General features: G+C 34.1%; 2 protein-coding genes across 7 annotated transcripts in view; one reads left to right on the top strand and one right to left on the bottom strand.

The window, feature by feature from the left end:
• Nucleotides 1–729: 729 nt before the first annotated feature.
• On the bottom strand, nucleotides 730–21451 carry FAM76B (family with sequence similarity 76 member B). 5 transcript variants are annotated; one of them, XM_081278544.1, is made up of 11 exons: nucleotides 21016–21447; nucleotides 20128–20192; nucleotides 19251–19305; nucleotides 18102–18257; nucleotides 17386–17448; nucleotides 16002–16201; nucleotides 12100–12147; nucleotides 11829–11909; nucleotides 11039–11171; nucleotides 7903–8004; nucleotides 730–3353 (listed from the first exon to the last, which is right to left on the bottom strand). In XM_081278544.1, the coding sequence occupies exons 1-11, from the start codon at nucleotides 21100–21102 to the stop codon at nucleotides 3264–3266; spliced, it is 1080 nt and encodes a 359-aa protein (XP_081134670.1). In that variant the 5' UTR covers nucleotides 21103–21447; the 3' UTR covers nucleotides 730–3263. The 5 variants fall into 5 exon arrangements, with proteins under 5 accessions (XP_081134670.1, XP_081134669.1, XP_081134673.1 ...); XM_081278543.1 differs by having other exon boundaries at nucleotides 11039–11174; nucleotides 21016–21446; XM_081278545.1 differs by lacking the exon at nucleotides 730–3353 and adding an exon at nucleotides 6504–7561 and having other exon boundaries at nucleotides 11039–11174; nucleotides 21016–21451.
• Nucleotides 21452–22102: 651 nt separating this feature from the next.
• Nucleotides 22103–26499, top strand: part of CEP57 (centrosomal protein 57) — a 39389-nt gene continuing 34992 nt past the window's right edge. For both annotated transcript variants that reach the window (XM_081281635.1, XM_081281636.1), the window contains exon 1: nucleotides 22103–22359. In XM_081281635.1, the coding sequence (XP_081137761.1) occupies nucleotides 22315–22359 (45 nt within the window). In that variant the 5' untranslated portion in view covers nucleotides 22103–22314. The remainder of the gene's footprint in view (nucleotides 22360–26499) is intronic.

Here is a 26499-nt window from a genome sequence, read left to right as displayed (position 1 = left end):
TCCATAGTTATATTCCATGTATGTATATGTCAAAGTATATTCTACTGTCATGTATATCAAAACAGAATAAAAATTTAAAAAAAAATCCTCCCCACCAAATAGCTTATACTAAAGTAGACTGAATCAATAGGAAAAAAGACTTCTAACTTCTAATGCTTAGCCTGAAAAAAGACTTCTAACTTCCAATGCTTAGCCTGAGCCATTCCTCACGTATCTGTTGTTCTGGGATCTTATATTGGGAAAAAGTGGCTGGTGGGGGGCATATTATTTATAGCTGGGTCAGTAATAGCATTTGAAGAAGTCCATGCTGAATATCCTTGGAATCTGTGAATATGGTATCTTATAGAACAAAAGGGACTCTGCATATATGACTATATTAAAGAACTGAGATGGGGAGATTATCCTGTTTATCTAGGTGGACCCAATGATGTCCAAGAGAGGGAAAGCTATATGATGATGAAGGCAGACAAATTTGGAATTTCATACTTCTGGCTTTGAAGACAGAAGAGGGGTCAACAGCTCACAGATAGCAAGGGAAGCTGGAAAAAGCAAGAGAACACATTCTCCCTTAGAACCTCTAGAAGGAACCAGTCCTTCCAACACCTTCCAACACCTACTGAGACAAGTTTTAGATTTATGGCCTCTAGAACTGTAAGAGAATTAACTTTGTTGTTTTAAGCCACAAAATGTGTGGTAATGTTACAACAGAAATAGAAAATTAATACATACAAACTTTTGCAAAGTTTTTATTGTGAAATATTGGATTTAGAAAAAAGTACAAAATGTCAACAGTCAGATGTGTACAAGTACAGTATTTCAATAGTCTATACATGTGAACAGCTTACCAGGTTCACTGCCGAATGTTTATTTAGACCAATACAATCTAAAAAGGACTGCAATATGCACAGGCTATTAATACACAAATTACTTGAGCCAATGACCCTAACTGGTAAATGCTAATTAATTGTGGAAAACAGGCTAGAAGCACAATACAGCACACCATAGTATCCCCTTACAGGCCCACATTTAAAGAATATCAGCTCATTATGTCAATACACTACAGATCAGGACTGGGACTCAATTACTAATTTATACAATTGTAAAAATTTTAAATTATAAAAAATAAGGTAATGGAATAAAGAGAGAGTATTTAATTAGGAAATACTGTGAAGCCCCTAAATGGTTTTAGCCTTGAAATGTATAAAGCTTAATCGTTTAAACTGATTTTAATTTTAGCTAATGGGAGATGGGCAATTTTCTTGTGAAGCGTTTTCAGGAAGGTATAAAAACCATCACACAGTTTACGGTAGAATCATAATCACTGTGGATTGACAAATGGCTATGAAACCAAAATATAAAACATTAAATTTTTTAAAGAATGATCATCTATGAACTCAGCAAATATTGCAAATACTGAAATCCATGTTAAGGCAGTATCTACCATGGTTGAGAGTACTAAATTTAAGAGAGTACTGCATGAAGGTCTCATTTTTAAAAACCAGCTTAATTTTTCCAAATATGGCTGATTCAATCATTTACTATTTCTTGAAAATTACCCTAGATTATGTGTTTCCAAATTGGACAAAGATTAATGAGCAACTATAGAATAGTCCACTGAAACAAGAATGATGTTAAAAAGAAATGCTATACTCATGTCCTTTATAAAGCCAATTTGATATGAAATTCATAATCAACATTTAAAAACAAAACCTTCAAAATAGATCAATTTAAAATTTACTGGAAATTTATCTTTACCAAAAAATTCCTAAGGGAAATAACTCTTTTCCTCTATACAGTGTATATTTTATAATGCCTGAGGGTTTTAATATTGAACTAAAAGTCTGAACTGATATTAAGTAGATCAATTTCCACTATAGACTGAAAAAAACTAGATCCGAATATTAGTCAATAACTTCATGTAACACACCCCACACTATCTTAACCTTTTTTTTTTATAGGCAATTTTGAAGACTTTGAGACAATTTACTTATAAATAGTGCCTGAACATTATAGTAGACTCAATTTATTCAAAGGTAAGCACAGATTAGATTATAAAAAGTTATTTAATTTTCCAGATTTGCATTAAGTTTACAGAATAAGTATTGTGCACATAAATATTAACTTAGATAACCACAAGTTATGGGGAAAGCAGATATATGGACCGCTGCAGAAACATAAACTTTAAAGAAATTTTATATATAAAATATGTATATAAAGTAAAACATGTAATTCACAAAATATGAACATGAAGCCACATACCATAAAAAATAAAAACACTCTATCAGAAATGATTTAAAATTAAATCTTTAGGGAAGTACTTCAATATAATTAAATGAATTCAATGACCAACAGCTTCCCTTATCACATAGAAAACCAACCACAAATCACCTAAAGTCTCTATGCATTATCAGTTAGTTCTTTAATGCAACCTCAAATGTTATTAGCAACTTTTATTTCTTTTGAAATAGGCTTCTATACATATGTATTTATATACAAACACTTATTGAACATGATTTTAAAACAAATTGTATGTACAAAATATCAGCATTCCTATAAATAAAAACATTAGGTGGCAAAAAGGCACTTGTAAGTAAAAATCTACAGTAGTTTTTACAAAACAAAAACACATTTTACCTTGGATACTGTACAATAAATGTTAATTCCTATACCAGTAATGAAAATGCTGGGTTACTAACTAATGTTAATGATGTAACTTTTAAAAACATATTTACATATACTCTAAAGTTCATTTAATAAAAGCACCATGATTCTCTCCTAAATTCATGTTGATGCAAAGTAAAAATACAATTCCAAAAAAACCAGTGTTCACCATTTTCCTGTTTAAAAGTTTTTGTATTTCTAAATTGAAAACTAATTTTTTTTCTGAAATTAGCATAGTGTTAAACAAAAACCCAAAAAACCCTGCTGCTCTGACTTCTTAAAACCATACCTACCTCTATTATTGCATGTTTCATTTCATAAAGAGCACTACTCATGCACTCCTTTACAACTGTTTAATACTATTGCTGGCAAGAATTTCCTGGATATCAAATAATTAGAAAGGTACTTCAAACCAGTTGAAGTTTTTATTTGAATGTTTACAACTTAAAAAATGCTGTATATCAATTACAAAAAGTGAATAGGAAACACGCCAAATTATTTGGTGTGCAAAAATATTTTCTACAACACAGAATTTAAGGGCTTCACAGAATTTTTTTCCCCAAATTTACACTATAAGCAGAAACACTAAATAAACAACCTTTTCAAGGAGATGTTAGTATGCTTCCACTTTTGTCAAACTTTTTACCCTTTGACAATGCTGCAACCTGTTTGAGTAGTTCTCTGTTTTTGGCCTGTGAGAGACAAAAATTCAAGATTTAAAAAGTATGAAATATTATAAAGTCACGCTGCAGAATACTGTTTTTTCATTTCTATAACAAAAGATTAAAATAGTAACAGATCAAATGAAAGAGTTGGTGTGTTTAGATTCTTCCTTTTAAGATTAAACAGGTAGAAGAAAAATTCTAGATATTGGTTTAATGGATCCTTTTTTGGTAAACGTCAGTATTAATATAATTTATGTCCAAAGATAAACTTGGTCACAAAAAAGGCAACAAAGTGAGTCTGCTTAAAAGGTTCAAGTTTTAAGTAGGAGAAACAATTTGGTCCTTTATTTTAAAACATGACATGAGCAAGTTGTATAAAGTCTTTCATTTGATTTTTACCTTCTTGTAGAACAAGCCTAAGCAATTTTTTTAAATAAAAATTATCCCCTTTATCACTTCACCAAAGATCTTCTTGTTTTACATACCCATTAGAACCACTCTTCCTGATCTTATTTTTGTTTCTTTAATTGTCATATAGTGCTTTTACTTTCAATAAAGGCTATTTTTTTTTTGGCCAAGATTCAAAATTTCTTTGCCAACAACCTGAACTGAACTTAACACTGCACTATATAATGTCCCAACCATCATTGACAAAGACATTGCCCCTCAATCCAATGTGCTACAACAGTCACTAGTGTTTAGTGTGGAGGACTGTCTAAGTAGCTACCTTCAATGAGTATTTTCATATTTTGACTGCCTTTGCTACTCTATGCAGTTTCTTGACTCTGGAAACTATGATAAAAATCTCTAGTACATACAAATATATTAATGATCAAGCATTTGCCAAGTTTTTGATCCAAAGTATAAAGAATGATAAAAATGGTTTGAAATTTGAGCACTGTCCTAAAAATAACAAAAGTTTTAAAGATATCCTTCTGTTTGAAAACTACTTTAATTCACAGGTTTTAAATTCTTCTATTTAGACAGACTTCTTTAATGTTAGTGCTTCATTTTCTACTTTAATTTTAGCTTCTGTATGGCCAAATAATATTCTACCTTTCCTGTATGCCATCTTAATGTAGATTCTTAGGCTATGTACTTCTACTCCCCTGGACGTCTACAAACTCTTCCTAAGTAACACGTATGGCCTCCAAAATGCAAATATTTTCAGTGGTCTCCTATATGTGCAATCAAATCATCTTTCATGTTTGGCTACATGATGAGTAAGGTTTTCATATTCAATAGTTATTAAATAACTAAAGTGGAATTACTTTTCATTCAAAATCAATAGTAACTTCAAATCTAGAAAGTCATCAAAATCAAAAAGGAGTTTTATTTTCCCTTTAAAATGAAACAGCCTGGGGGCTGGGGATGTGGCTCAAGTGGTAGCACTCTCGCCTGGCATGCGTGCGGCCCCGGTTCGATTCTCAGCACCACATACAACAAACAAAGATGTTTTGTCTGCCGAAAACTAAAAAATAAATATTAAAAATTCTTTCTCTCTCTCTTTAAAAAAAAAGAAAGAAAGGACCTACTAAAAAATAAAAATAAAATAAAATAAAATGAAACAGCCTGAAAAACAAAAGGACAAATCAAGCAAGAATGCGTGGGAGTTGGAAGTTGTAGGAAATCAAGTAGCAATGCACATTTATTCAATTTATTATTCAACGAAACAGTTATGGTCAACGTGGTAGTTTAAAAATTTTCACTAATTGTTAGCTACACATTATTTAATTCATGACCATAATGGATCTACTGGCTAAAAACAGGAAAAATTAAACAGAAATTTTGAAATACAAAGTAACAGAGGGGCTATGCCTATAGAGATCTCCCCAGATCTGCAAGTTACATGTATATAAAAAATTTGTACTAATATACCAAATGGTTAAAAAATGAATCTCCAAATTCTTTTCTCAAACATGCTGAGAAATTTAAAAAGAGCTTATAATATTTATATTCTAATTACAGAATACAAAAAAATTAAAAATTAGATCTTGGAATCATTTTTTTCTGTTAATGATTTAGCTGCCAATTTTCAATCTGCAATTTATATATTTAAGTCCCCAAACCACATTACTAATAAGTATGATTGCTGATAAACTATGTAAGTAAAACTCTTTAGGATAAGCAGTGTATCTGTTAAATGGACAGAGGCTCAAATTTGTCTTACTCTATAATTAGAGTATATTAAAAATAAATCTTTATACTTTTAAATGTTTTATCCTAAAAACTTTTCTTTATTATGCACTCTACGAAATAGAAACTCTTAAGCAAATTAAATGTTAGCCTAAAGGAAACAAAATCGAAATTAAGAATTACACAGATCCCACTTTAAATTCTAGCTCTGTCACTTACCTATTATGTAACCTGGAGTATAACTTTTCATTTGTATTAAAGAAACTTAACTACCCACTTTGAAATCAGTTGAAAGAACTAATCAAACATATCAAACAGTTCCTAATAAAACAACCGGTACATAGTAGGCATTCAAATGGTTCCTTTTCCCTTTTAGCCACTCACCTACTAAATTAACACAGATTTTATTTGGTGTTCTTGGTATTTAAGAGCTATTTTCCACACTTTTGGGAGTTACACTCAGGCTTATTCCTAGGTTTGATCGTTAAAATTTTTTGTGAGCTAGTAGAGCAAGATAAATTATACATTACAAAATTCAATTCCTTATCCCAAAAAGATAAGAAAATAATTAACTGTGTTTACTCACCTCAGTAGAGAATCCTACTAGTACACTGGTTGCTAAAGGGAGTGGGGTAAAAAGATGGCACTTAGCTCTGACAGAACGTTTCTAGCAATAACTCAAAAGGTACAGGGAAGATGAGGATGAAATAGAAAACCTGAGTAATTTGGGTAGTGGGAGCCCATGAAGAATAGGTAAAAGGACATGTAAACCTGAGGCAGAAAATGCAAGTTTCTATATCATTAGTTATGTGAACACAGTTTCATCTAAAAAATGAGCACAACACTTAACTCATTTTAAGAAGCAAAGAAAACAATGCATGTAAAATCATGCTGAAACCATCCTAATTCTATGTAAATATTAATTACTCCAACATCATATGAAAATTCAGCTACCAAACATCTGGTAGGTTTAAGATAACAATCAGGCTAAAAGCAAAGAGGGTTTTCTTGTGCTTACAACTATGATTTATTTATTTATTTGAATGATCTTTTTAACAGTGGTAAGTACCAAGTTAAACCATATGTAACTATTGCTCACAGTTATACTGATATTTCATTCTGGATTTACTTCAGATCTTTGGTTACATTTCATTAAATCAGAAATTATCAGGTTGAAGATTATACTTCATGTAATCATTCAGCATTAATAATAAATGTGAATATCAAAACTCAAAATACTTGATGATGGGTGAAAAACAATAATTCATGCACAAGAAGTCCAATATAAGATGTGGGTAATTTCTCAAGACAGAAGGACATTTCCATAAATCACTACTCGTTCAACAAATCATTTGAATGCCTACGATGTTCCAGGTTCATGAGGTTCCTATTTAAAAATTTTGAATAGTAAAGTCAGGTTTAAGACCAAGCAAGCTGTACCTAGAATTTCAACAGGTATCTAAATTCTACTCCATGTTTGACAAGTACTAGAACCCAAGTATCTCTTAATGTTACAATATTAAAACAAAACAAAAACAAAAGCAAAAACTGGGGCAGTATTAATACCTGCCTTTCAAAGATAAACTCTTCTGTCAAATCTGAAGTCTGTGTGCTGGCCTCATCTATGCTTTTAAGACTTAACAATTTCTTAACCTTTCTTAAAACTCTATTACTCATAAATTAGTTCTACAAATATCAGAATATATACATTGAAGAACATATAGTTAATTTAGTATGGTTTCATTTCTAAATGTATGAAACATAAGTAAGAGTAAACTAAGGGAACTTTTTTTGTTGTTTACTAAGGGAACAATCTCTATCACATGATAGATGCTCACCATCCTTGAATGCCAGATATTAGGTTCTACCAGCTTTGCTAGTAGGATTCTCAGATTTACCAGCTATTCTCTATATTCAAATCCTGCTTACTGTATTTTGGAATACTCTGAGATTAAGGAAGAGTCACTGTTTGGCACTTTGCAAACCACAGTGCACAGATTAAGGGCACTCTCTTGACTTCCATTCACTGCCCACAGCATAAACTTCCTCACTCAAGGTCTTGAGAACTGGTTTTCTATGTCTACTTCCCTTTTTATTATCTAGAAGGAAATAGGAAGAAAGATTGCAACTAAAAACCTTACTTTCAACTTAGCTTCATGAAAGTAATATTTAATTTTTTGCTTTTAGCCCAATGATCAATATACCCCAATTATATCCTCTTCTGAAAATTCCATTTAAAGTTAACATAAGTTTTCAGGATTAATGAACTGAATCAATCACCTTTTGAATGATTTCAAACAGTAACTTTTTACAGGAATTAGGATTAAAAACTTACAAAATCACATATGCATAAAATAGATACTAATACCAATCTAAGTCAATGAATGCCATTATCAAAGTTTAGTTCCCCCCAACACTTTATATAAATAATGTCATTTACCTGAAGTTGTTCCACAGTTTCTTTGTGAGCTTTTTCCATACTGTTCATCTTTGTTCTCAAATTTGACTCTTGGTACTGAAAGTCTGCCTTTAGTTCAGTTAACTGAAAGAATAAAAGAAACAGAAGATATACACACACACACACACACACATATATATATACACACACGCCACCTCAAAATATATATATATCTCTGCCCATATAAACAACATTTAAATATTTCTAACATTTTTGTGAAACAGATGTTAACAACATTTTCCTGAGTTTTATAATTTAGTTAGAATTTGTTCTGTGAACTGATGAATTCTGTCTGCTTTTATTAAACTTAAGTTGAGATTTTTGCTTTTGGCTTCAATGGACAGAGCTACATTACTGATATACTAAATTATGTTAATATATTAGCATTTCAATTAAAATGTAATTCACATTAGTATAAGCAAAAGTAAACATTTAAACTAGTTTTGAATTAAAATAATCTTTCAGTGGTAAAAGGAAAAAAAGTTTTCACAATGGGTAAGTATAAAGAGGAATAGTCCTATAAACCAAGAGCTGTAATTACTTGTAAATTTATGTCCAGGATTATGTGCACAATACTACCACAGTAACATATTCACTTGAGATAAAAATGGAGAACAAAGCACAGAAATACAACTAATGTAGAATGAGAAGGGAAAGATGGTTACCAAAAAATTTAAGCTAAATTAGCAAATATAAGAAAAAATCAGTGGCTTGAGAAAGCAAAGACTACATGTCAAATTTTTAATAAACATAAATAACATACACAAAATATCTCATCCAACTAAAAAGTAAGTGATTACATACATGCATAAGCTGCTTTAGGTTATTTTCAAGTGTTTTTCACTTTGCAAGATTTAAGTTTATTTATTTTTTTCCTATCATTATCCAGTATCCAGTAAACCAAAAGATATACAATAGCAAAAACAAAGTCACAATGTCTGACATTCCTCTTTCCAAATAAAATCCCTTGCTTTATCATATTCAAATAACTAAATTTTCTATTTTTCCATATTATAGAACTCCGGTTCTGAAATGCCAGTTCACATCAGATCAACTAAGATAATTATTCTATTCATTATATTGTAGTTTCCTCCAATGTATAAACTTCTGTAAGATAAAGACTGTGTCTTATTTTTCTTTGTACCCCCATGACCTAATGTCTAGCTCTAGAAGTCAATGAAAACCTGAAACAAATTCAGAAAAATAACTTTTCTTAGATTTAAAAGAAAAAGTTACTAACTTACTAGATTTATAATTATGTTTCTTACAACACTGCTAATTTCAATCCACTGTGTTTTTTTGTTTTGTTTTAATGAGGAACACTGACAACAACAACAACAACAAAAAACCTTCAATCAACTAAACTAATACAGAATAGTAATGGCAGAGAGGGAAAACAAGTCAGTATTCCACAAGTGTAACTACTTGGTTTTCGAATCTCTGCAATTTTGCAGTAAGTCTGGCATTTTATTCATCTTTTCTCAAGTTTAACGTAGATATACTTGGCTTTGTATAAAGTTTCTCTAAAATTCTGTGCATAGAAAATATTTCCATAAAGGCATTAATTTTAAAAAATGTTATCAAAAAGAACTATAAAAGCCACCTATAACTATCCTATTTTATCTAACATGTCAATTTTAATTTTCTTATACTAAATTTAAAGGTACAAATGTATCTAAATATACATATCCGTCAAAGGTGAGAAAGTGTAACAAAAAAACGTTGTTGAATACCAGAAGTAAAAGCCAGCTCAGGCTCAAGTTCTGCTACTATGGAGACTCAGAGATAAATAATCCATGTATGTATTTATAATCATGTCTTATGTTTTTTGGGGGTCACCAGGAATCAAACCAGGGGTGTTCTTACCCTGAGCTGCATTTCCGGTCCTTTTTGAGACAGGATCTCACTAAGTTGCTTAGGGCCTTGCTAAGTTGCTGAGGTTGGTGTCAAACCTACAATCCTCCTGCTTCAGCTTTCCAAGTTTTGGGGATTACATGTGTGCACCACCACACCCACATGTTTTATACTCTTAAATGGAATGTTTTTAATGTTCTCCTACTGCATAAGACATTTGTTTAATATAGGCTAAACTGCATTCTCTGGGATAACAAAACAAGTACAAGAGTAGGTTCTATCCTCAAAGATCATAAAACATTGGTAATGGCATCCATGAGCACTTAAGTCAGAAGCTATAGTATACACTTTGCATATTCATTTAATCACTTTCCCATTCAATAAGAATAGCAGTGATGATTTATTTTTTAAATGAGAAAACCAAGGTCTAAAGAAAAGGAAATTTTCTGCTCAAGATCACAAAGTGACAGAACTGAGTTTGAACCCTGAGTATGGCTAAATGTCTTCAAAATCCATTTCCTGCTCCATTCTTGCCCACTATTATCCAATCCTAATATCAGGGCATAAGAAAACCTTAAATCCATAATTCTATTAACATTCCTCTTTTCCCTAAAAGGACAATGTATGTGACATTCCTATTAAGTTAACAGAGAAACTAAGTATCAGTAAGTATGCTTCCTACAAAATGATCTTAGATACCTAATGCAAATGAGTACTACACAGGAAATTCTTATACCATTACTTTTAACCAACAGTTATTTGATATGGACTGATAAAAACAAATCATCAATATATATCAGAATATATTTGATTACTTTCTTAAACCACAAGAACTCACACAATATTCCAATCACATCTCATTTTCAAATTAAGTTATTAGACCTATTTTAAAATTACATGCTTAGTGAAAACTGGAATTATTACTACTCTAATTAGCTCTCAGTTAACTCTTAGAATCACAAAAATTTTGAAAGACCATTTTTACTTATCTTCATTAGTTAGTTGGTAATTTATAAGAATCATGAATGACAAACATTACCAAAGTATTTAGGAAAATTTCCAATTATCAAGTGATAGTCAAGACATTATTCTTTTTTTTAAATAGTTTTTTAGTCATTGATGGACCTTTATTTTTATTTATTTGTATAAGGTGCTGAGAGTTGAACCTAGTACCTCACACACGCTAGGCAAACGCTCTGCCACTAAGCTACAATCCCAACTCTGGACATTATTCTTAAGCAGCTTCAGTGAGCCATGCTCTTACCTTTTTATCTTTTTCTAAAATGGTCTGGTCTCTTTGCTGTAAGAGACGCTTAAGTGACATCACCTCTTCTTTCAGTTGACTTATAAGGACAAAATTGTCTGTTCCCCCACTATCTGCTGACTGATTTATAGAGCTACTAAAAAAAAAAAAAAAGGTAAAACACAGTTAAATAAAGTAGAAGAAAAATCAGCATGTGTTCAAATTGCATAAATTAGACAATTCCACAAACATCCTTAAGGCTAATGCAAAAAAATATGTACCTGACAGAAATGGATGCAACTGGCAAATTACCTTACTAATGGCACACATTACATACACCTGCAGAAATATAATTCAGTATTAGCTTTTAGGGGGTCAATACTTCTAGTGTAAAGCAATAGGCAGCCAATTTGTACAGTAACATCAGCAAACTTTTGGCTAATGAACTAAAACAAAGTCACACTAAAAATATTTCAAATCTAAAAACATTTTCTAAGTAGGTCAATTTTAAAATATCACAATCAAGATTTGTGTTTCCTTGAAGAACAATTACGATAATGTTCTTTATTCAATGTTTTCTTGTTTTCAAAACCCAAATTCATTCCCAACTAGAACAACAAAAGTTTAGTGCCACCTTCTTATTGCCAAAATTAATCTTTTTTAACTAATGTTTTTTCTTCTAGATGACTCAAAGAAGTCAGTGTAGAAGACACATGTTTCTTTCTATTCTCTTATCTAGTAATAACTGGCAATCAACCATAACTGTTCAATTGAGTTAAATTTTTACAGCACTAAAGGAATTCATTTTTACCTATCTCCATTAGATGGCTTAGATTCCAATTTGGGCTTTTTCTTTGGAGTTTCATTCTGAATTGCTGCAGAGGATTTATGGCTGAAACCAAACATTAATAAGAATAATTAGATAAAAAGGATAGTAGCACCAAGTGATAAGTTATTCTTCTTCCCCTAAAATATTACTAAACCACACTGATACTTTTAAAGTCTAAGTAACAAAGTTAAAGGAATATCACACTTACAAGAATACATTTCAAATATTTCGGAAAATATGTTAATGTATTTACCTCTGTTTCCACAGTCCCTGCTCCTGTTCTGGACTGAGATTGCTGATTCTGAAAAATACATAAACGACATCTGATAACAACACTTATTTAACACATATTTAATAGCATTCTTTCTCAATGGAATCAAATTATTATGTCATAAACAAAACATTATAAATCTTTTGTTCAGAGAAAGGTGTATTTAATTAAATTTTCAAGCTAACCTAATATATATTTTATACATTATATTTTAATGGAATAAATTCGAATCAAATGACTCCTAGCCACATTAAATTTTCAAAAACATGTTCAGTGGTAGAGACTAAACTTTCTTCTTCATCATGAGTGCCAAAATTCCATTTAATATACCAAGGGTTGGGGTGTATAAACATAAAAACTATAACAGGGTTCTATAATTATAAAAATCTAAGAATCACTATACTTCAGCTGCCCTTAGTATTCCATACAAAAAATTGTATCTTTAAAGTCAAGACTTTTTTAATAATCCAAAATGGAGACACTTTCTTTCAAGGAACTCAATTTGCTCAGAATAATGATCATGCTGGTTGAAGAACTATCTTATTTCCTTTGATATTTTCCTAGTTTTCCTAAGAATCCTCTCTGAAGTCTTTAGATCTTTCTTTAGTCAGTAGTCTAGAGAAGGCATACTGAAAAAAATAAAAGATTCACAGTAAAAAATGATTGTCCTTTGACTTAGAATGATGATGTCAGTTTCATTTTGCCATGTTAATAAATTAACTTATAACTCATTATGAATCCCACATTTTTTTTCTTCTGAACTTGCACTTTAGTCAATCCTTTACTAATGTCTTTATTCATTTAACAGGTATACAGCATTTCCTGCAAGCCAGATATTATACAACTTAAGAGATTAAAAACATGTAAGCTATGTAACATTGGGCAAGTTATTCAAAATTCCTCAATCTCAGTTCTCCCATCTGTAAATGGGTGCAGTGCATTTCTTACAAGGACAAAAACACTTAGTACAGTGCTAGCATATACAATATGTATGTATGTATAAAATATACATTGTTTTAGCTATGGGAAATATTTAAGCCAAAGTAAAAAACAAACTGTGTTCTTAAGAATCATTTTTAAGTAAATAGTAAGTTGAGGAAATCATAGCTGTAACTCTTATCAACCTGAGTTACTCTTTTGTGTCAATGAATGGCAATTCTACCGAGAAATTCTTTTACATATTTCACTAACAAAATAAGCATTAAGAAGCCAAATAATCATATATCAATTAATAACACTAATTAGATATTGAAGTGAGAACAATCACATTAATACTATTTATCAGAAACACTTGGAATCCCCATCTTAGTTTTCTGAGGGGTGACCATTCCTGAATCCAAACTTAGCATCATAACTGCTGTGACCATGACCATACCATCCCTGCACACCAATCACCATCTATCACAATATGTATGTTCCTCATATTTGTTTTGATCTATTCAATTTATCCCTAAAAACTAGCTGCCTGTTCATGAAACGGTCCCTGACCATCAAATATAAAATGGTAAAGTTGGCCCTCCATATCCTCAGGTTCCACATCTGAGGATTCAACTAACTGTGGATGAAAAACATCATTAGATTGTTGTTGTCTGTACTGAATAGATTTTTTTTCTCCTCATTATTCTCTGAACAATACAGTACAGCAATTGTTATGTAACATTTACATTCCAATGGTATTTTAAATAATTTAGAGATGATTTGAAGTACATGAGAAGATGTACAGAGGTTATGTGCAAAAACTGTGCCCTTTTTTTTGAATTTGGGTTTTATTTATTCTTATTTTCTTTTTTTTAATTAGTTGTTCAAAACATTACATAGCTCTTGACATATCATATTTCATACATTTGATTCAAGTGGGTTATGAACTCCCATTTTTACCCCATATACAAAAGGCACAGTTTTTTTTTTTTTTTTTTTATTCTGAAAACTGTGCCTTTTTAAATAAGGGAACTGAGGACTTGAAACCAATTGCCAGTGGATACTTACTAATGACTATATATTTGTATTTCTTTAGTCAAAAGAAAAGAAAATTGCAAAGTGAAGACTGTCCTTTTCCCCTTTATTCTAGAAACCTGTTATTCTTTCCAAAGATTAGGTTACTGCCACCTCATTTGATCTTTCAAATATACTGATTGCTTCTTTCAAATCATGCTAAGACAAATCTATCTACAATGACAGGGAAAATAGACATTCTGGCAGAGTCTTCAGATTAAGCAGGCAGATGCCATTATAGTATATAATTATCTTGTCATATTTTTTTTCTCAAATCAAGAAGCAAAAACAAGGAAATTTTATGTACATTTTCCCTTTGGGAAACTGATAGAATGACCACAAAATTTCTTCAAAAGTGCCAAATTAGAATTGTTGTCTACCAAAACAAACAAACAAAAAAAGAATTGCCATCTACTATATCATGCCTAGGAAATAAACTAGTAAACATAGTGCCTTGATAAATCCTCAAAATTTTCCAGTTCATAATCAAATCTTAATTAGGCAGAACTATTCTGTGTTCCAAAATGTGGTGGGTATCTGTTTTCTATATATGATATTATATTTAAATAACTATCAGAAATTAAAGTCATAGTAAAATTTAGGAAAAAACAATGAAGTCTTCTGAAAATGGGTGTGCATCATGTTCCTGATTTGTGTTTATGCATTCAATTTGTATTTTAATATTCATTTTTCCATGAGAAATAAAACCACTTTTTAGAAGTATACTACACAGAGTTAAAATATTACTGCTACATAACTCCCCATTGCCCCAAGTCACTTTAAAAAAATCAAGTAGTCCACGAATGAATAAAATAAAGGTCCATCGACATCTTAAAAAAAAAATCAAGTACTATTTGTTTTTGAATAGGGTTCCTACTTTGTGTTTTAAAAACCAGCAAAGCACCACTAGTTTAAAATATTAGTTCTCATACTTTGGTGACCTCCAAGATTAAGAATGCTTCCACAAGCCAGGTGTGGTGGCACACACCTGGAATCCCAGTAGCTCCGTAGGCTTAGGCAGGAGAATCACAAGTTCAAGAACAGCCTCAGCAATTTAGCAAGGCCCTAAGCAACTTAGCAAGATCCTGCCTTAAAATAAAATTAAAAAAAGGCAGGCTGGGGCTGTAGCTAAGAGCACTTGCCTAGTACAGGTGAGGCACTGGGTTCCATTCTTAGTGTCACATAAAGATAAACATAAAGGCATTCTGTCCACCTACAACTACTAAAAAAATAAAAATAAATAATAAAAAAAAGGACTGGATATGTAGCTCAATAGTAAAATACATCTGGGTTAAATTCCTAGTTTAAAAAAGCATCTACAGGTAACAGGAATGCACTCAGTGGAGTGGTAGAGCTCATGCTTAGCACTCATTAGCACTGGGTTCAATTCCTCACACCCCTCCACCAAACACACAAAACATGCTTCTACTAAATTCTACTAAGTCACAAGTGGTAATGTTACAAAGTATTCTCCAAAAAGATTAGATGTATTTTTTAGTCACTGGCTTATTTGCTTTTAATTAATGACAACTGGTGTAAATATAAATTTTTATAAGTAAAATTCCAATGATTAACCCTCTGAAAAAACTGAGGCTCTTGATAACTGAAATCAGTGAAGTATTCTCTCTGATGTATTACTATTTTGACTATGTATAATCATTTTATGTTATTCCCTAAATGCCCTATCATTATAATTATGATAAACACCTGAACATTTTCCATGTGTATAATTTTACACACTGCATAGTACATAACACAGCTTGAGATACTCAAGAAGCTTACAATATAAAATGAAAATTAGAGCAGCACATAGTTAACAATGGCAAATAAACATCAATATGGCATTAAAACACTGGGAAGGACTTTAGAAAACCTGACTTCAAAGTACTTACTTGTGATGGCTACTGCTATGACGATGGTGATGATGATGATGGTGGTGATGATGTTTAGAATGATGCTGGTCTTTCTCCGTGAGAGATGAAGATGAAGAATTTGAATGAGAAGATCCCAGGCTCTTCCTTTGTTCTTTTGTCTTCTGTAAAACTCTCTTGTATGATAAAGTACACAGCCAACACAGTAACTTTCCATCAACCTTTTAAGAAAATATTGGTATTAAATTAAATGTATTTATCTGTCTGTAAATGAAACCAGATAAGACACACTGCTCAACTTCTAGTTACATTTCACGTATATGTGCAAAATTCTGTGAATATATACATTCACAGATCTTTGCAAAATGGAAGCCAAATTAGATTTTTCTCAAAACTTTTTGTTTTGAAGATTATAAAACTGGTTAGTATGATATATGGACTTCCATTAGTCCTGAGGCATTTTAATTGTGAAGAGACATTTTACCTTTTTTCTTATTCCTACAAAATAAGCATAAATTGCTGACATACTTCCAAGTAATCTAGTCTGACCTCTTAAGTCACTGTGTGATTATCAAAATGATAAAGTATTTCCTCAACAGTAAAGTATTGTGAATTTACAGAAAAATAGGAGTGCTTAAATAATATAATTGATTCTCGTCATTTTCAGATTTCATATTTGCAGATTTGCCTTTTTGCTAAAATTTATTTGTAACCCTCAAAATAATAAAATTTATTTGCAGCATATTTGTGGCTATTCACACCCAGCAGGTACATAGCACTGAAAAGTGTGCCACCAGAAGATACACATTCCCAATTAAGGCAGAAGGTAACATTCTACCTTCTTGTTTTATATTTCATACAATAAACAACTGTCCTTTTCACTAATGCTGTATTTTTCAAGTTTTTGTGTTTTCTTTTGTGATTTTGTTTTAATAGTCCCAAAGAGTAATGATGAAGTGTTGGCCAGAGCTCCTATGCTCAAGAAGGCTGTGATGTACCTTATGAAAAAATACATGTTTTAGATAAACTTTATTCAGGCATCATTAGCACTACTGGTCATTAGTTCAATTAAATTAATCAGTCATATATATATATGCAATAAGGCATCTCTAAGGGTAAATACAAAATAATATTATGTACTGTTAGATTGCCCAACATGTTATAAATAGACACAGGAACCTAATCCTGTATTTCCCTTAGGAATTCAGTTTTCATCAATTCAGTATTTCTGGCAACTTCAAAGAATGTTAACTACTGCAAATAACGAGAATCAATTGTTATGTGAGTCAATGGAGAGGGAGAGAATTCTTTCCAAAATTAAGACAAAACCTATAAAATAGTTTCTGTCTTCTGTTTTTCACACAAAAAGTGCTGGAGGGGCATGTCTTACAACTAAGGTACATACATTGCTGTGGGGGGACCTGGGGAAGCCCCTCAAAGAGACAGTCATCCTCCAAGTCAACTGAAACTGATAGACAACAGGAGGCCTGTGTGAATGCTGATCAGCAGAAGAATGCCACATGCATACACATAATTATTAAGTCACTGTAGGTAGAGAAAAACAAACAATGGTTTCAAATATGAGCCCATATCAAAAGGCAGTAGACTAACTTTGAATTTTATGTGCTAATGTGCCATCAGGTATTTTTTTTTTCACACCAGCAATTTCAAGTAACCAGCAAAAGGGTAAATAGGTGAAAAGATTTACTCAATAAAAATCTGTCTCAGAAATCATATTGGTGGGCAACCAAATAGTAGAGAATAGCCATCACAGATTTATTTATTTATTATTTTTGAAATGCTGGTCTCACTAAGTTACCCAAGCTGGTATTGAACTGCGAGCCTCCTGCCTCAGCATCTTGAGTAGCTGGAACTACAAGTGTGTGCCACCGTGCCTGGATTGAAATTTTAAAAGTAACCCTGAATGATTGACATGAATTCACATACGATGCAAACAAGGAAAAAATTCATTATTTTCAGTATTCTTACGCTTTCATCTAAACTATCTGCTTTCAGGACCCAAAAAATAATCATATCTGATCCGTGTATCAATTATAAATTCTAGGTTGGTTGGTATATTATTTAATTTCAGGAAGATACCATAACATAAATAAAACATACCTTTCTTCTTCCTTCCTCCTTCCGATCAAAAGCACATTGTTGTTTACACTGTTCACAGGTCTGAGGTGGTCCATACTTTTTTTCTGAATTTGTGCAACGCTGACACTTGGTACCGATAAATGCTGCAATTATGTTACAGTACTGACAAGGTTTTGGCTGAAAAGCAGACATACATTTTGACTGAGACATTAAAAAACATTCAAGTTTGCTGCATAAAGTTCCTTACATATAAATGGAACTCTAGGATAAAATTAAGGAAACTAAAAGGTAAAAAACTGGTTTTCGCTCAAATGTCATCTGCCATATTTAATAACGCTTATGTTTCTATTCATTCAATTAATATTTATTTGTAGAGTCATGAAGCTCATTGTTACTCTATTAGAATGTTTAAATGATAAGATACATTTTCATACAAAAGCTGCACATAAAAAAAGCCTCAAAGAATTAACATAAAAGAATATAGGGACATAAAAAAAAATCTCATATATCCAAATTTGAGGAATGAACTTCTAACAATATCCTGTTTAGTTACTGTGTCATTTGTGCAAAAAAAAATTTAACTTTTTGTCATATAAAGGAACACATAAAAATAAACTATAGGTCAATCTTCAACTTAAAAAATTGACAAACATGTTCAACATAAATTATAATAAAAATATCTTGATATACTTGAATATTCAAAAGACAATTTTGATTAGTAGTCTTAATGTGAACATTTTGACCAATAATAATGTTGCCAATATACCAATAATTGTTATAGTACACACATAAGACAATTTTTATTAGTGTATTGTTATAATTGTTTTGAATAAGTACTTGAACTATATTGCTATATAAAAATAGTTCTAAAGAGAAAAAAAAGAGTTTGTTTATGCAAATTTTATGGCTAAGTAGATTCTCAAAAAGAAGTCCTAGTCCTCTATATTTAAATGTTTAAAGAATAACTTTATACACAGTACTTAAAAAAATGCACAGTTTGTTTTTAAATGTAGTCTTGACATAAGACTATCTACAGAAAATTTCTCCCATGAAGTATTTTGATATGTTTGAATACATAAGAACATAACACTATATAATTTCTAAAAGTTTTTGTCTTTGTGACAAACATTAACTGACCAGTAACAAAAAAAAATTTTAAGACATACTTACGGTCCCAAATTGCTTCACATTTTGAGCACACTTCTTACAAATTGTATTCGTTTTGCTGAAAGGAAAATATATATATAGATGACCACATTATGTAGTTTTCTGGGGTAATCAGCACAGCGTTGAGCTAAATGTAGTACCTAAAACTTTAATTTAGTCCACACATTTTATTCAAAAAAGACAAACTTAAAGATTTTTTTTAAGGTTGTTTTATCCAAATTTACTTCTCTTCCATTAACTTAAGTCAAATGTTATACTTCTTTATTGTGTATTTTTTTTGTAAAGGGAACAAAACAAAAAATCCTAATGTCTCCTCTCTAGTTTTACCATTTTCACACGTCACCATTAATGCACAGAATTATCAGTGCCTATCTAACTTTCTACTCAGCCATTCTCCATTAATTTGATACCCACTCATGAAGAAATCTGTTGTTCTGTTAGGCTACTTTCTTGTATGTGCTCTCAAAGTGCCTGTTAAAAAAGTCTGTGCTATTCTTCTGTGAATCAGTGACTTGATTGCATGCTTGGAAGGCATTTGGTAACACTACTAACCTTTCCTCAAGTCCATTAACATTTTGGATTTTAATAGCAATTTTTATATTTGCATTTTTGTTATCAAGACTGAACATTTTCCATTTATCCCTCTTTTTTAAAATTTACCCCTCTTTTTTTATGTATAAACTGAACTCTAGTTGTAAAGTAAAAACCAGGTATTTTTTGTCAACATTCTCTGTCCCACCATACATAAAAGGTTTATAACTTAAAACTTCAGAAACTAAGGCATCCCATATCAGAGTAACACAGATATGGGATTATAATCCCCAAGTATTCCTTAGACAACATTTGTTTTTAACAATCAAAAACTATTCAGTATACAAACCTTTCTTGTTGAAATTCTGATCTGCAGTAAGTGCATTTTACAATGGGATGTGCAATCCGACATTCCTGTAATAAGAAAATACATTAGTCAGCATCTACCTCAAAGTCCTGAATCTCACTTTTCTGGTAGAAAATTATTACCCAACCTAATCAAATGTCTAAAACATCAATAAAACCTGGCCCCCAACGTAAAAAATTGGGTGACTTATCATGTAAGTGGCCAATCACAACATAATTCCTTAGGGAAGGCATAGTTGTCTTTGTCTTCATTAGATATGTGGGATATATTACAGATAATTTAAGAAAGCTGTCAGGGATGATTTCAAGGGTTGGTTAAATGTGAAACTACTTGTTATTTTACACCGTTGCTCACAGACAGCATCCTGGCTTTAATGGGATGGGAGGAGCTCCAAATCATAGAGCATTCTGTTCCCAAACCAGTCGCTTCGCTTTCCTGGACAGGGAAGAAGGATGCCATCAGCTTTGCGGCTTCAGATTCCTAGCAAGAAAGTGCAAAAACCGTCCCCTGCCTCCTGGTGGAAGGAGAGGACAGACCAGGCAGAAAACCAAGATGAAAATATCTCCACCCCAGGGTTTCTGCGGCATAAGACAGGTGGCTGCTTCACTCAGCCCCACCCGAGACCCTCGGACGGTAATGGGGCCCGGCTCCCTCCTGGACTGCCTGGAAGAGGGTAGGATGCTGTCTCCCCTCAGGGGTCTTTCCCACCTGATGCCCAGACCCTCGGATAAAAGGGTCCCAAGGTGCGGAGGTAGGACTCCACAGACTCCCAAACCCCGAGGCGCCAGCGAAGAGCGGGGTGCCCTGCAGCGGGCACCCAGCCCCTCGGGATGAGGCAAAGGAAACCCCGCCCGCCCGGTGCCCACGGACCTTGCAGAGCTGCTGGCCCTGGGAGAGCTCTTCGAAGGGATAACGCTGGGTACACTTGGTGCAGGCGTAGAGGGCCGAGGCCGCCATCCTGCTCCTCAATCTCCTCCTCCACAGCCGCCCGCTCCGAGGCGGGGCCCTACGGAGAACTCGGGCGCCGCCGCTGCCCGGGCCGCGGACTCCTCCTCCTCCCCCACCCCCTTCCTTTCGCCCACCAGGGCCTCACCGCAAGAGCCCCAGGCTCCGCGGACACCGCCGTCTCCCTCCGCCTACACTTCCGCCCCAGCCCACCCAGTGACGCTGTCCCAGCCGCTCCCGCTGAGGTCCCGATAGCGGCGGAGGGAGACGAAGCGGGTAGCTCAATGCGGTTTAGCTGCGCGACCGCGGATCCGCTTCCTTCTCCACCTCGCTTCCGCAACCCTGATTGGCTGCGGAGGACATCGCGTCACTCGGCCGCTCCTCCCAACCCCTAGACCCGGTTACGCGGGAGCGCCCACAAAGGGAGGAAGGCGCTGGCCAATAAGAGTCCGACGCTCTCAGAGCGCGAAATCCACTTCGAATCTGCCCGGCCCAGAAGTCCCGGTCGCCGCAGGTTCCAGCAGCGTATCTTAGATTTGGGTCAGGGCTTCCCAATCCAATTGGGCAAATGTTCGCGAAGGTTTGCTTTCTCTTTCTGCTCCTTTTCATTAGACTAAACCATTAAGCCCCTCCTATTTTGTTATTGGTCAGAAGGTCAATACTTCACCTGGAGAGGCGTCCCTGAGTCTAGCTCACGCTCTCTCGCGGGTCAAATCCAAAAGAAATGATGGAGTGTTTGAACTTCCCGTTCATTTTTATTCTGCTTCAATCATTCCATTCAGTTGCCACTAGCGACAACACAAACCCTGGCTCACATTTCCTCTTGGAAAGGAATCCCCTTTGTAGAATCCCTTTGCAGAATTCCCTGAGTTGCCTAGCAGCCGGCAGCGCTACCAGGCCCTGGCAGACGCAGCTGCGCGATACTTGTGACGTCATCGAGGAAGAGGCGAATTTTCTCCAACCAAAGGAAGACGTCCGCTTTTTTGATTGGCTATAGAAGACGTCTGTTAGGACGTGTTGTTGCCCTCTCCGCGTGCGCTGTGAGCGCGGGCGTCCCACTGGGGGTGTGTAGCAGGGGTATTTAGACCCGGCGCCACCACCCCCACCCCTCCCATCAGGGGTTCGGCTTAGGGTCGCCCCTGGGGGGCGGCTCTCGAGTCTTGAAGTAGTAGAGAATCTAGACCGCTCCGGAGCTGCGGAGGCCCGCGCTGGGCAGACAGAAAAATGGCGACGGCATCGGTCTCTGCAGTTTCTGATTCTCAGTTCTCGGTAAGAAGTGATCGGCATTCGAATAGGCTTTAGGTTGGTTCCAGCGCCTTTTTACACTTCCACGTTTCAGGCCGTTTTCGGTTCCTCTTCTGACCCCATCCTGGAAGACAGCGTGGGGGGGGGGGTACCTAGATGGCTCCTCGCTGCGCAGGTTTCTACTATTCCTAAGTCATAGCTACACCCTCTAGCTTCCATTGAAACAGGCTGGTGCGTTTCTATTCTCATCCCTCATTCGCTTTGTGGCCTAGCAGGCCAGATTGCCTAATATTGCTGAGACTGGGCTTTGGCAGATCCTGGCTTGCGAAAACAGCTCCATTAGTCACGTGAGTGTAACGGCTCCCCTTGAAAACTCGCCTAGGCCAGGTAGTCACTGAGCGGTGCGCAGTCTCTTCAGTGTGCGTTTTAGTCGTTGCTTATGCAGTTTTCTTTGCAGTGCCTCCGCCTCCTAGCTCATGAACTTTGTTGCGTGATCCTTTAGCCAGAGCCCGCGCTTTCTGTAATGTTGCTAGGACTGCAATGTGGAAGTGCTGTTTGGGAGATAGTAAACAGAGATAGTAAACATTGTTTTCACCACAAGAGTTACCAGCCAGTTTAGTCACTGGTATTTGGCAAATAGAAGTGTTGAACTCAGTGTTCTGGAAAATGCACACTGGTAAGACACAAGTAAATGTGATGAAGTTGGAGCCAATTTATAAATATTCAATGCCTTGCAGACTGTTAAACTTTAAAATTACTCAGATGAATAGGATAGAAATCTTACTCTGAAGGAGAGAAGCATTGAAGAGATGTTATGCATAGATAATTATTACAGAGTACAGTTTTATAAGAGATACCATTACTAGAATAGTTTAAGGGGGGGGGGTGATTAGCAGTTCTTGGGTAGGTTAGAGAAGATTTCCTAAAGGGAAAGTGGAACTAGCTACCTACTGAAGGAGTTGTAATTGTCACAAAAATAGCAGGAGAAAGCACCGCAAGAATTTTGATCTTTAGCGACTGGCTTATTTCACTCAGCATGATAATCTCCAGATTTACCATTTGGAGGCAATTGTCAAAAAGTTATTCACAGTGAATAAATCTGACATAATTTTCCTGTGAATACATCACGGTGAATCAATCCCACCATCGTGTACATCTACAAAAGTGGGGTCCTAGAGCTGGGGATGTGGCTCAAGCGGTAGCGAGCTCGCCTGGCATGCGTGCGGCCCGGGTTCGATCCTCAGCACCACATACCAACAAAGATGTTGTGTCCGCCGAGAACTAAAAAAAATAAATAAATAAATATTAAAAATTCTCTCTCTCCTCTACTCTCTCTTTAAAAAAAAAAAAGTGGGGTCCTAAATTAGAATAAGATATATACCATGCTTGTATTATAGTTATAATAGTTATATAAAATAGATTCTACTGTCTTGTACAACTAAAAAGAACTAATTTTAAAAAAAGAATTTTGAGATATGTGCCAAGACAAATAGATACTTTTTGAGGAAACTTGAGATAATCTGGAATAAACAGAGGTAATATGAAAGTAGAGTTGGATGAGATGAACTAGAAAAGCAGATGAAAATGAAAAAAGAGTAAAGAAGTCAGAAGAATATCAATAATTTCATAGACACTAAAAGAGAATTTAGGGGAATGCATAGTCACCTGGGGAAGTCATATTTTCCCTTAGTTTCAGTTTTTTGTGACTATGATTAGAATTTTTGATAATGAGACCAGAAGTATCACAGGTATCCTTAGAATAGGGTAACAAGTTTCCAGAGCCTTCTGGGAGATTAAGGAAAAGTAATGAGTGAAGCAATGGGAGTTCTTCAAGGATTAGATCAGAAAAAGGTAAGAGAAAGAGAAACTGTTAGAAACATGTCAGATGATTGAATTATACAGGGGATGTGATTGATTAAACTTGGGAGAGGAATACTTTTTTCCATTGCTCTCAAAACTTAATGATTGGAGACCAAACCAGAAAGACTTCTGAGCCATTCTATGTGTATAATTCAGCCCCTTGGTTGAGCAGTGCCACTGAGATGTAGTAAACCCTTGATCCTTACAGTAGCTTTGAACAGAAATCCTTCCAGAGTTTCAGTTAGGAAAGCATAGATATTTTTATTGCATTAAGCTCAGCTTTAATTGGATTCTAAGTATCAAGACTATACTAATATTTTTACAAGTCAGAGTGCAACAAGTTTAATTACCTTGACTTGCTGCATTAAGATGTCTAATTTAGAAGTTACTATTTCTCAAAACAAAAACAAACTTACTTGGTTTCTCAGTGCACAAGAAATGGCGCTACTTAGTAAATGTCCCATTAGAAATAAAGCTGTCATTTACAACAGAATTTGAAAAGCACTTTAGATTAGCAAACAGCCGATAATAAGTAATACGATATTAGAAAACTTTAAAACTACAACATGAAACCAGGAGGCTACTCATTAAGATGTCAGGGTTGTGAATATTAACAATTTGTATGTTTTACATTGAAAACCCAATACCAAACTAATTACAATAAATGGAGATGTTTTACACAAATAATAATCTTTAGAAAGCAGCTACTATATAAATCTCAAACATGGACAACATGAGAGCAGTAGTCAGTCTTTTTGGAGTATTTTTTTTCATTGCAGCAATAGCAGGTAACATTTATTGTTTGTTATCAACTCACTGTTAAGAGACAACAGGAATACAACATAATTGGGCTTAATGAAATTAATACTAAGTAAGATATAGATAACATAGTGTTGAAACAGCAAAATGACTTTATGTTCCTTCTGTTAATTTTTAAAAATTTATTCATTTATTTTTATTGATTTTTAATAAATGACAACAGAATGCATTACAATTCATATTATACATAAAGTATGTTCACACCAATTCATGTTTTTATACATGTACTTTGGATAATGTTGTCCATCACATTGCACCATCATTGCTAACCCCTTGTCCCTTCCTTTCCCTTCCACCCCTCTGCCCTATCTAGAGTTTGTCTATTTCCCCCTCCCTATCCCACTATGAATCAGTCTCCTTATATCAGAGAAAACATTCATCATTTGTTTTTTTGGGAGAGGCTAACTTCACTTAGCATAATCATCTCCAGCTCCATCCATTTACCTGCAAATGCCATGATTTTATGATCTTTTATTACTGAGTACTATTCCATTATGTATATATGCCACATTTTTCTTATTCATCTTGTGAAGGGCATCTAGGTTGGTTCCACAGTTTGGCTATTGTGAATTGTGTTGTTAAAAACGTTGGTGTGGCTGTGTCCCTATAGTATGCTGGGTATAGACCGAGGAGAGGGAAAGCTGGGTCAAATGGTGGTTTCATTCCAAGTTTTCCAAGGAATCTCCATGCTGCTTTCCATATTGGCTGCACCAATTTGCAGTCCCACCAGCAATGTATAAGTGTACCTTTTTCCCCACATCCTCACCAACACTTAGTGTTGTTTGTCTGCATAGTAGCTGCCATTCTGACTGGAGTGAGATGAAATCTTAGAATAGTTTTGATTTGCATTTCTCGAATTGCTGGAGATGATGAACATTTTTTTCATATATTTGTTGATTGATTATATATCCTTTTCTGAGAAGTGTTTGTTCAGGCCATCTGTTAATATTTTCTTAATCCATGTGTAACACCCTTATGTCACTTTGGACTTAATAAATTAATCTCCTAATTTGTCTTAAGCTTTTTAGTCCCGTCCTTTAACCAAGCAACACAGTAGTATTAATTTCCATGAATTTTTTTTTAATATATCATAGATTTTATAATATGAAATATATTTTAAGATATATTTTATTTGGGGGGATAATAAAGAGAATGCTTCCCTGCCTTATTTTTAATCTTTCCGTTCTTCCATCCCACACTACTGTACTTTCTAAGACCATAATATTTAATACTTAGATGATACTGACAGGCATTATTTTAAGCATTTTTCATATATGAAATCATAATTCTCACAGTAACCTTGTGGGGTTGACATATTTACATTTTCAAATGGGCGAAGTGATGCATGAAGTTAGTCAAGGGTAAGAGTTCATCTCATTTATACTACTATGTAGTATCTTGATAGGCTTTGGGGGTCTTTGGGTTTTTTGTTTGTTAGATATTATAACAATCTTGAAATCCTTAATGCTCAACATGGCAAAAATT

This window comes from Spermophilus citellus (assembly GCF_964194105.1).
Source record: "Spermophilus citellus genome assembly, chromosome: 2".
Classification (NCBI taxonomy): domain Eukaryota; kingdom Metazoa; phylum Chordata; class Mammalia; order Rodentia; family Sciuridae; genus Spermophilus; species Spermophilus citellus.
The sequence above is the reverse complement of the archived record's forward strand: the minus strand, read 5'-3'. Positions and strand labels throughout refer to the sequence as shown.

Coding starts and splice junctions, on each gene's coding strand:
- FAM76B (XM_081278543.1), bottom strand. CDS start 21,102: ATGGCGGCCTCGGCCCTCTACGCCTGCACCAAGTGTACCCAGCGTTAT. Junction 16,202..17,385: donor CCAGGTCCCCCCACAGCAAT/GTATGTACCTTA, acceptor TTTTCTTAAAAG/GTTGATGGAAAGTTACTGTG. Junction 8,005..11,038: donor TTTTAGAAAAAGATAAAAAG/GTAAGAGCATGG, acceptor TTATTCTTTCAG/TTAACTGAACTAAAGGCAGA.